Raw genomic sequence first — 11,264 nt, 5'->3', positions numbered from 1 at the left:
GAACATGAATGCCTTGCCTCCTGCTATGCAATTACAAGATTGGGCCTATTGACATCAAGCTACATCTTGATGTAGTAAAGACATCGCGTGTGTGGTGAGGGAGTATCAAACTACGAGTCACTAATGGAAATGTCACAAGCATGTTATGAGCTACTATTGCCACAATGCAAAAAGCGATTTACATACATACAAAAGGCGACTTTAGATATCAGTGGATAATGCTGATTTCAGTGGATAACTATGCTAACTTATAGGAGGTGTGATGACACTAGAAAGTCACCACCTTAGAACACCGACCTGGTCCTTATTTTGTGAATGGTTCGATCAATCTACAAAAGAAATAATCCTCATCAAGAATGGCCATCCTCCCTTATTTTTGCAATACTTAAGGTCACTCTTAAAAAAACTCTTCACTAATCTGAGACACAAATGAACTGAATTTCAAGATGTTGCAATAGATTGAAACATACAAAATTAGAAATTGGTTACCCTCGGCACTTATATGAATCCCTACACCCCTTCCTTGGATGTTATAATGTAATGTTTTGCCTCTTTATATCATTCATCTACGATTATGGCTGAAGATCGAACTTGCCATTTACATAGGTAAGTCTGATGCATGGAAGAGTATCCACAGCAGATAAGATACACATTCAAAATGTCGACTAACATCGGCAGCAAAGTCGCACATTCACAGGTGGTAACTAGCTGCAATTGCTCCATATGTGATCGTCACAAGCTAAGAATGGCTTGACTATCTATATAGAAAATCTCAGGCTACAAATAGGTCAAGTACATGTATTTAGAAATCTCAATCTTGGCATGCTTTCCCGGAGAGCTAAAGAAGAGAACACCATGACTTTACCGAGCATTTGGGCAGCAAAATCTACAAATGTCCCCTTTCGATAAATTCAATTCATTCCCCACCATGTGCGAAGACCACACACACACACACACACACACACACACACAGAGGCAAGGGTCAGGAGCTAATCAAGAATTGGGGAACTATCAAGAAATGCGCAAGGAATACTGAACTGCCGACCACCTTCCTTGGGACACTCAAATATGGTTAACCTCAACTTTGTAAAAGAAGCTTTCCTACAATATTCAAGGCAGTAATATCTAAACATCTCCATGAAGCTAATTCACCAGTGACAAACAAAAATCTAAAATCAATGTGTTTCCCCTAGGTCAGCTGCAACCCAACAATGATTCCCAGTAAAGGACACAAAATTTATCCCAGCACTGGCAGTACCGCTTCAAGCATCCAGATACCGAAAGTAGAACTTGCATCTCCAGCGCACACAACAGTTTGTAAAAAGCGATGTTAAGCTTAAATTCCCTTCACAAATTTTCCTCCAGCTTTACACTCAGGTCAAAAAATGCACTCACAATGGGCCGAACATGAGCCTTACGAGGCTAACACGTTGCCAGACAGTGAGCTTTCTTTATCACATGGATTGCTTCAGTGAATATTATCACCAAAAAAGTCACATATCGTGTCGCATCCATGAAATGTGGTACTACAAACATCCAAGAAAGACGAGGAGTTTAGCACTAACGTCCTCTTCTGAATCCACCCCCACCAAAGCTGCCTCGCCTGCTTTGCCGTCCTTGATGTTGACTACTCCCACGGCCAAATCTTGCATGGGATCCAGACGCTCGGCCACCACCACCACCATAACCACCTCTGACATAAGAGAAAAACAGGATTGATCTATGCTCTCCAAAGGGCATGGAAATTACTGATGTCGGGTCACATTACTAACCTTCTTCCAAAGCTGCTGCTCCGCTCTTGCCGAGCTTGTAGCTCTGGTAAGCTATCGAGCTGAGTTATGCTGAGGTCAGTAGCTTTTGCTGAAAAAGGGTAGACATCAGCACCTATCACTGGCTTGCAAACCTCACAAAGCTTTATCAAAATGGGGCTAGCTAGATATATACCTGAAAGAAACGAATTCAGCAAATCTGACGGTACATCAAAAACGGCACCAAGGCCATCCATTGTTAAAGACATGCCTTTGACTTTTTCGACAACATCCTCTGGCAATAATCTTTTCAAAGAACTGAAGGCATAGCTGTAAATACGAGAGTTTACACATTTCAGCAAGTATAAAAGAAGCATGTTGGTAAATTGAAGTTTTTGCATCTCTCTTCAACCTCCTCTACCTTGGTGTGTAAAAGGGTCTTTCAGATTGAAGAATCACTGTAGTAAAGTCAGATTGACTTGTTAGCAATGAGCGCTTCTTAACATCAGTAAGGCCCTGTGAAAGAGAGAAGAAAAAAAAACTATAATGATACTGTTTCATGGGCTGCGTAAACAAATGAAAGAAGGACACATTTACTCACTGCAATCCTTGCAAGAGCTTTTGCAAGAAGATCTGCAGCAGACAGATCGCTGTTCTGCAAAAGCACGTCAACAGCTGGCCTAAATATGGGGAGAACACTGCAATCAAAACAAAGTCCACATTAGCATTACTTTGTGCTGACTGGCGATGCAAATAGCTAAAGAAAAACTTAAACAATTTTACACTCAAGAAAATCACTCAAGGTCTGATAGCATATTTACCTATCTGAAACCTGGACAACCTTCTCTGAAGCACTTGCACATGCAGATCTTGCAATTTCAGCAGGATGAGGTGCAGATACCCTTTCAAATTTGAACCCAGCTTTGCGCTCAATGGTTGGTATCATATATTCTTTCATGCGGTCATAGAAGAGTACAGACACACCAGTCTTGCCTGCCAAAATAAGCAATGGAAACCAATGACCAATGTATACCCATGTAAATTTGAGCCACTATGAAACCATGCGAAGGCTTTGTATATACAGCCACGCACAAAACATGACAACATTCAAATTTCATATCACTCCGTCCAACTGGGCAACTTAAGCACGCCTAAAAAAATTATCCATGGGCTTGTCTGATGTAAGAAGATACCTGCTCTTCCCGTCCGACCGGAACGATGAATGTAGGTCTCAACATCTCGTGAAGGCTCACACTGAATAAAACAGCAAAGTATGAGCAATCAAAAGAACGGTCTTCAATTCCTTCATGTCAAAGTCAGATGTACCTGAATGATTAGTTGGACATCATTTATATCCAGACCTCGAGCAGCTACATCAGTTGCCACCAGTACTGGAAACTTCCCTGATCGGAAGCCAGCAAGAGTGACCTGAACAATAGGATGATTAGCATCAGCTTTTAGAAAAAACTTAGCTCAAAGAATTGAATATGTACATACAAAAAGTCAAAAGACATATCCTGAAAAATCACAAAAATCAAAGAAGGAACTTGATTTGTGATTAAGTGATAAAATATTAGCGAAAATTTGCTTTACAAAGAAACATATGATGTGATCCAAAGACACATAGACTTCACTTGAGAAATTACAAATAAAACAAAGAAAATGTGTGAAATGTAAGTCAGCTAAATTTTATTGAACACAAGGACATGAGGTAAAAAAAGACCTGTACTTCACACACTGTTCAAACAAATCTATGATGAAAAAAAATTGAGAAGAAGAAATACTGAAACCTTTCAGACATCCAGTAAAAAAATGATCCTCTTTCATGCATAGCTTTACCAATGGCTCAAAGCATTAGAAACATTTGCTTTACCTCACGTTGTGCTTGTGCTATATCTCCATGCAAGACACGGGAAGATGGCAAAGAACTCCCCAGCTCAGAAGCATCATTCTTCGTCTCTGTAAAGATAATCGTGCGGCCACCACTGAAAGAAACACACACAAAAATGTTGTGAATAGTGTTGGATTTGTACCTGTGCGTGTGAAAAAGTAAACCATACTTGACTTCTTGAAGGGGTTTTATTTTAACTTTTATAAGGGGCTTAAAATTTTCCATTTTTCATTCCAGCCTCTCCATAGGCTTGCAGTTGTAGCTAGCTTTGGTCATTGATGGTTTATTCTCAACTCCCATGCATGTAATCTTGACTCCTTGGTTGCAGATGTAGCTAGCTTTAATCATAGATGTTTTATTCTCGACTCCCATGCATGTAGTCTTGACTCCTTGGTTTCACCTTCCTTTTCTTCTTGCTACTTTAGAGTTTATAATAGTTATACCATGCACTTCTGGCTTTCATCAGCTTCCTATTAGCTATGGTTTATGGAGTACTCTATCTACTCATGAGTCATACTTGATAATGAGATACGTAAATTCTTAAAGCTTTCAAGGTATGAAAGTACGGTTCGGCCCTACCAACCGAACCCGGGCGACCCTAATTTTATAGTCAAATATATACAAACTAGTAAACTACTAAATAATTGAAAACATCTTTCTTGAAAGAAACTTTAGACTTGGGTATTGCCGAGTGGTCACATACGGAAAAACTATGGTTGTGAAGACAATTATGCAAATATGTATCTCTGACACAATTGACAAGGCAATGCCCTGTGTTAATCATAAACACTCTCAGAGAACTAAAATTCTGTACGTTCCAAACAAATATTGAAAGTGACTACAAGCAAACAAGACAGATCAATCAACACATAAACCAAGTACAAGCATACCAAACCAAGTTAGTGGGGACCCCAATAAAAATTGCATTAAAAATCGTCCACAGTAATTTTCTTCTAGCCTTCTCACTTTACTACATTCTCTAACAAAGAACAAAATGTGCAATAAAAGGCTTAACGGCACACCTAAGATAGTAGGCAAGTACAAGAAATCATTAAAAACTTTGCTTCCGAGTGCCTAATCTTCGCCTGCTGCAGCTTACCTACTGTAACATGATATGACATCTGGTATGAGTTGAGCTCGTGCTGCTCTGCCACACGGAAGGAGGAGGTGCCTAACACTGCAACTGGCCTTCATTTTCTCCTCACCGACCAAATCCACTGTTTCTTTCACATCTTTAAGAAACTTTGATGCAATCTGTAAATTAAAAAACCCCTTCATCAAAGCATGTCAAAAAATCAAGCAGCTCACATTATATGATGCTTAAGAGCAGGTGGACTCACCTTCTTGACCCATTCTGGCATGGTTGCACTGAACAGTAGAGTTTGAACATTTGCTGCATCTTCGACGTGTCCTGATACAAGCATATACAATAATTATGGTTGGGCAATCACATTAAAAGACCATGCTCACAACACCCCATTGTCAACCACGTAAAAGGTCAAGACTCCGCACCAAGCAAGCAGCATTTTTGAGGATATCAACAGGTGAAAAATAGCACAAGTACAAAGCTTAACACCAGGTTCATTTGTATGTCCTTGTGCACTATTGTGTCCTCTTAAACAAGCGAATTGCTATAAGATATGCATAAATTTTGATGTTTTGGTGGTCAGCTACTTTCTTTAACATCTTTAGTAGAGGCTAGATCTAGACAATTGTTGTTTACAACACCACTACTACAATCCTTGATCCAAAGAAGGTTATGCATGGTCAGCATCTATTCTCATGCATTTGTCTGGTCATGCAAAATCCCCTCGGCTTCCCTCCGATCTAATGAAGCGGCAGAGTGTCCAAATGGCCCACAGTCACTATGTCTAATAACCAAAGGCCCCCCAGCATGCTACAAGAGTGCCCCTTGAAAAAAAACACATTGAACAGGTCTGAACACCCTTTGAGCTATCTCAGCTTCAACTATAGGAGACAAGTACAATCTAACCCTCAAAGGCTTCAAATAATCCTCTGACCTTATACAAATCAAAATCTAGGATCCAGAGATAAGCTATTTATTACTCTTGCCTATCACAACTTACAATCCTGGATCCAATGTATTAGCAATCTCTGCAACCTCTTTGAGGTGTCAGAAGCAGCAATCTCTCCATTTGGAAGACTATGATCCAACTTTTAAAGCACAACCTGTAAAACATGTCATATTACTCCTAAATATTAGCCTATCACACATGCTTAGCACAAAGTTCAATCAGCTGAAAAGCTACAAGTTGGACCCTATCTCAGCAAGTTTCTTACACAGTTCACTAAACCAACCGAACTGCACCCTCCTACAAAATGGCATCCCTTACTTTGCTTCCGCAACTTCCCAATACAAACCACTAAACCAAATAAAAGTAAGGCAAAGATATCCATACCAAGTATTAACTCAACATCGTCGACAAAACCCATATTCAGCATCTCATCCGCCTCATCAAGGACTCGAAACTTTATTGTTTTCAAATTCAAACCATCTCTTTGTAAAAGATCCTATCAAATCAACACCATAAATTCATTCATAAAGTGAAGGAAAATGTGCAATCATGTTAAAATGTCTGTCCCCAAGTCCTAGAACATCTTGTCTTGGAAATGAAGGGGAGGAGTACTACCTTTATGCGACCAGGAGTGCCGACAACGACATCCACCCCTCTGCGCATTGCATTCTGCTGAGGACCGTATGGGGCTCCACCATATACACAAACAGTTTTTAAGCCTATCGCCTCCCCATAAAACTCAAAATCACCATGTACCTGCCAAATTGAAGCATGTAACTACCATGCCTCTGAGAAAAAAAATTAAGATACTAGAGCAGTAAATAAACCAATTCAAAAGCACAAACCTGCTTCGCGAGCTCTCTTGTTGGGACAAGGACAAGGACACTAGGTGCCCTACCATATTGACCATGGAGCCGCTTGAAGTTCACATCCAAGCTTAAAGATTCCAGAATGGGAAGGACAAATGCAAGAGTCTTGCCCTGAATCCAAAAGTTAAATGAGAACCCAGACTGGTTATCCAAACACAACAAAATTGTGAGCATAAGGTGCCAACCTGGCCAGTTCGAGCACGGCCCACCAAATCATTTCCTTTGAAAATAGCATTGAATGTAAGAGCTTGAATGGGGAACAGAGCCTCTATTCCTTTTGTCTTCAGCTTTCTCCTCAGGGCTTCTGATATTCTAAAATTACTTACTGCATATGGATTGATAACCTCACTTGATTCTTCACTCTCACTCTGTTCAACTTTCGAAACCTTCAATTCCGGCTCTGAATCAAGAGGCTCATCTGGCTTCCTTTTCTTGCTCTTTTTTGACTTAGACGCGCTCTTATCTAACGCTGGTGAAGGATCCTCAAAGAGCACCTTCTCCTTGCTTTTCTTCTTTGTCTTCTTTTGACTAGGTGGGCTACTAGGTTCGAGTGACTCCATAGCTTCTCCGCCATACAGGACTGTGGGGTTCTTCTTCTCTTTTTTCTTCTTCTTCTTCAGCTCATCAAACATCTCGTCTACCTCATTGAGAAGGGCAGAATTTTCCACAGAAGCTGTTCCGGGGCCCGGCATTTTAGCTGTTCTGCGAATGTGAGACCACAAAGCCTACCCGTAAAGCTGTGTGTGTGTGTGGCTGTGTGTGAACGTGATCTAGCCAGGTTGAAGAATAGTAGATATCCGCTAGAGGTCCTTCGAGAATCAGAGCCAGTGTTTCTATGCAGACGAAGAGTGGCGTCGGTGATGTGCCCTTCGCGCCCCTGACTCCGCGAGAGTGGTTCGGGCAAAAGAAGCGTTCATTCGTGAGAAGCAGCCTTTATTTTGTTCCTCTGAACCCTAAGTGATCGAAGAAAAGCTGTAATTACTAATAATCACTACCTCTAGATTTTAAATACATAAGTCGGCTCAGCTTGAAGATGCCACCGGGTCCCAACTAGTCTTGCTTGGTGGGCATTGCCGTGTATGTACATGAGTTGTAGAGTGTAGATTAGCAATACTTGACCAAGATATCATTGGGTTATCAAAGAGCGACCTCCAATCTAATAATCCTCGCGCTATTGCATGTGTAGTTTTTATTACATTGATCGATACGTCTATAATGTTAAGCAATTGTGTATGTAGATATCGTGCAGAGAGAATTCGTTGTATGTAGTCAGTTGCATGAATGACAACATATCTTGGATGGGAATTAGAGATTTTATAAGAAATACAAGTCGTCCGTAAGTATTTTTTACTTATGCATGTTCCAAAGCACCCAACAGAAATACCAAAGTGAGAGCAGCAAGAGTGTCTATTTCATTTGTCTAACGACCTCGTTTATCGTTATATGTGAGGTATGTCTCCACACAAGAGGGAGATATCTCTAAACTGTGAACAAAAATGTCACATTGCGGTGTAGACACTAGACTCTGGTTGTTATCCCTATCACACTAACGTAGAATTAGCAAACCACTTATCCTACAAGATGAGTACATCATTGCTATTACTAGGCCTCACTAAAGGAAAAAAAGGCCCAATATGGTACATCTTTTGTAAGCCCAATGAAATCACCATGAAGAAAGCAAGCCACATATTTAAGACATGACAATCATGGCATTTATACTAAACAATTGAAACTGTAAGTACCCAAATAATTATGGTAAACAATAGTGCAGAGAAAATTTTGTCGGAGTTTTGTTTGTTTGTGGAGAAGTTTTTTAAACAAAAAAAAAAACTGCTTCACATATGATTTAAGTACTAACTAAACTTGATAATAATTGCTATCCCACACATCTTGGAAAAACTTTTGAGTATTGTGTTGGTGGTGGGTGTTGGTTAAGGTCATATACACCAAGAATATGTGAGACTTATTGAAACCGTATGTATTTGTGCAAAAAAAAAGACTTTTTATAGGGGCACCATGACAACCATTTTATAATATACTATTGTGTTGCCCAAGTTTGCTTGTGTGTGTGTGTGTGTGTGTGTGTGTGTGTGTGTGTGTGTGTGTGTGTGTGTGATGCTAGTCAATGAGGGAGTAGTTCACAGAGTTTGTACAAGGGTGCCAAACCTTTACTTTTGTGTCGATGTGTGAAGCTTTTAACTTATGGTATACCACCATAAGTTGCTTAAGAGCCAAAGGAAGTAAGTAATTTTAACGGTCCATTGTGCATGAAGGGTCATATGCTTAAATCTATTAAGTGCTACCCACATTTGGGTTAGGAAGGGGAAAAAACCTTTAAAAATGCTTGATAAACCACCCTAGAAAGCAAACGACATGCAATTAACTCAAATAAATAATGTGGCCTATATTTAGTGTGCGTATAATGAAATGAGGAAACCTGGACCTGAGAAGTAAGCACCATTGTGTTGTTTTAATCGCTTGCGTACTGGTTCGGTTGTAGTAACCTGTTGCGTGTGTGTGTGTGTGTGTGTGTGTGTGTGTGTGTGTGTGTGAAAGAGAGAGAGAGAGAGAGAGAGAAAGAAAGAGAACTCTACAGAGGTTCACGATCCATACTTCTTACTGTACAACATTACATAGTGTTGCCATTCAATTGGTGTTTGTAGGTTGGTAGAGAGCCAGCTTGGGTACGCAAGGCTGTGTGTGTGTGTGTGTGTGTGTGTGTGTGTGTGTGTGTGTGTGTGTGTGTGTGTGTGTGTGTGTGTGTGCGTGGCTTGGCTATTAAGATGGCCTCATGGCTTACCTCAATAGCAACGAGCCAACGAGTTGCCAGAAGAGCCAATCAACAAAAAATACCTAATCCTCAAATTAGGTAGTGTGGGATTGTGAGGAAGAGTCGAGTCCCACTAAGTATAAACAAAAATTAATCTATTGCACTCCTAGTCACATTTTTTTGACATTTTTTGAATTACATTTTAGTGGAATGAAGGAGACCAGTTCTAAACTTTAGTGATCTTCCAAATACTATGCATTTTTCGAGTATTACCTTGTTTTAAGGAGTAGTGACCAATGGAAACTCCAAGACGTGCACCCTATCAACTCAAGGGATAGTGTGTCCATGTGTTCAAAATTTTACCTATTTAATCTCACTAATTATTTTCGATCAAAGCGAGACCCGACTCTTAGTGTGTGTATTGCAAGGTATAAAGGAGTTCACCAGGTTTCCAAAACTAAACATAGATAGCTCATCATAATGTATTTTCACCTATCCATTATTGCATATGATTAATGAAAACAACATTAAACAAGATGTGCTACGAGCAATTATTGAGGTAATTTATAGAAGATTGATTGTTATTGCCCAAGGTCGATAAACAATTGTAGGCAGATTTAGAGCCAGGTTGCAATGTGTGGTGGCTCATGCATAGATAATATGGAGCCTATATTAGAGAAGTATATAAGACCTAGGGAACTCAGACCCGGGATCCTCCTCCCTATCGCCCCTTATATAGGCCTAGCTCCTAGCTCTTGCCCTAAGCGGATCCCCAGTCCACACTGGTCCAGTCTAGGCCCTTGGCCTAGGTCCCTGACCCCCTAGGTTGGGCCTTGCTCTGTAGGACCCTTGTCCTGACATTACTCCCCCCTTAAGGAAGAGTTTTCGTCCTCGAAAACACAAGTAGTAATATCTTCTTAAGAATACTGATGTTTTCTTTATTGACGTCCCATACGTGAGCCAGTTGTTTGTATGACTGATAATTGGTGCAGTGAGGAGGTTCAATGAAACCAAGAGCAACATCTTGATTTTCAACATTGTTGTCCTTTTGCAACCACTTGGTCTAAATGGTAACTCTAAAAACTCACTTGAGTGCTGTAAAGGAGTAACCACAACTAAGAGTTGTTCAAAGGCATAACCAGTTTTCAGATCTTCTGAAGGTACTGGAATAATGCAAGGAAACCTTGGCGTAACTTTCCATGCAGTTGTGAGCCAGATTTCCTACTCGCGTGAGTATCTTGAAAAGTTCATAGATAGGGAGTGTCCTCTTGTTCGAATTCTGAATAGTTTGGAACATAAAGAACTACATGTTCATCCCTAATGAAGGTTACTTGCCAACATACTTTGTCAGCGCACCTGGTAAGTCCTTGACATATGAAACTTATTGAAACAATCTCCAACCCCACCACAATAGGTGTTCAAAGTTGAAAACCGTACTTAAGCAAATTCTAGAATAGGGAGAAAATCATCTATTGAGAAATGCGTTGTGCTAACGTATGCTCTTAGCAGATCCTTTAGCAAAAGAAATATGTGTAAGTTGCCCATCCAACCCGAGATGAATAACAGCAATAAGAGTGAGGTGTTGTTCTCGAACCTTTTATAGACAGTCTTCCCTGACTGTCGATAAACTAGGACTCAATCATTGAGTATCCAGCCATATATTTTATATGGAGTGAAGACAACCAACTAGGTTGAAAGCGGGTGGAGTAAGCTCCTAGAGTTTAGACCATCCAACCCTAGACACCCATCCTGAGCCAGTGCCTTTGTATGACAGGGTGTAAACTCATAATAAATCTGCAGAAGAGATTGCACATGCATTGCAAAAAGGTGCAGAGAGAATAAAAGTCCATGAATTGGCATGCCGCTCCAAATAAATCAGTGTTAAACACTAGGGCCCATAACACCTAGTGTGCATGAGTTTAACACAAATTTATCCAAACCGCAATTCCA

General features: G+C 40.3%; 1 protein-coding gene across 1 annotated transcript; it reads right to left on the bottom strand.

The window, feature by feature from the left end:
- Positions 1–1,314: 1,314 nt before the first annotated feature.
- PRH75 (DEAD box RNA helicase (PRH75)) lies at positions 1,315–7,460 on the bottom strand. The gene is made up of 15 exons (XM_086528970.1): positions 6,730–7,460; positions 6,521–6,655; positions 6,291–6,431; positions 6,060–6,171; positions 4,980–5,050; positions 4,739–4,893; positions 3,622–3,733; positions 3,075–3,176; positions 2,942–3,002; positions 2,570–2,741; positions 2,350–2,446; positions 2,170–2,264; positions 1,945–2,078; positions 1,773–1,860; positions 1,315–1,693 (listed from the first exon to the last, which is right to left on the bottom strand). Exons 1-15 carry the CDS (start codon positions 7,234–7,236, stop codon positions 1,561–1,563), a joined length of 2,115 nt encoding a protein of 704 aa, XP_086385096.1. The 5' UTR covers positions 7,237–7,460; the 3' UTR covers positions 1,315–1,560.
- Positions 7,461–11,264: the final 3,804 nt, after the last annotated feature.

This window comes from Adiantum capillus-veneris, chromosome 14 (genome assembly GCF_014529385.1).
Source record: "Adiantum capillus-veneris isolate H3 chromosome 14, ASM1452938v2, whole genome shotgun sequence".
Lineage (NCBI taxonomy): Eukaryota > Viridiplantae > Streptophyta > Polypodiopsida > Polypodiales > Pteridaceae > Adiantum > Adiantum capillus-veneris.
Note: the sequence above shows the minus strand (reverse complement) of the source record. Positions and strands in the feature narration are given on the sequence as shown.

What these genes read in the sequence shown, in the direction of transcription:
- PRH75 (XM_086528970.1), bottom strand. Translation starts at nt 7,236, where the DNA reads ATGCCGGGCCCCGGAACAGCTTCTGTGGAAAATTCTGCCCTTCTCAAT. An exon ending in CAAGAGAGCTCGCGAAGCAG is followed by an intron (nt 6,432 to 6,520) that starts GTTTGTGCTTTT and finishes TCAATTTGGCAG; the next exon opens with GTACATGGTGATTTTGAGTT. An exon ending in CGGTCGGACGGGAAGAGCAG is followed by an intron (nt 2,742 to 2,941) that starts GTATCTTCTTAC and finishes TTATTTTGGCAG; the next exon opens with GCAAGACTGGTGTGTCTGTA.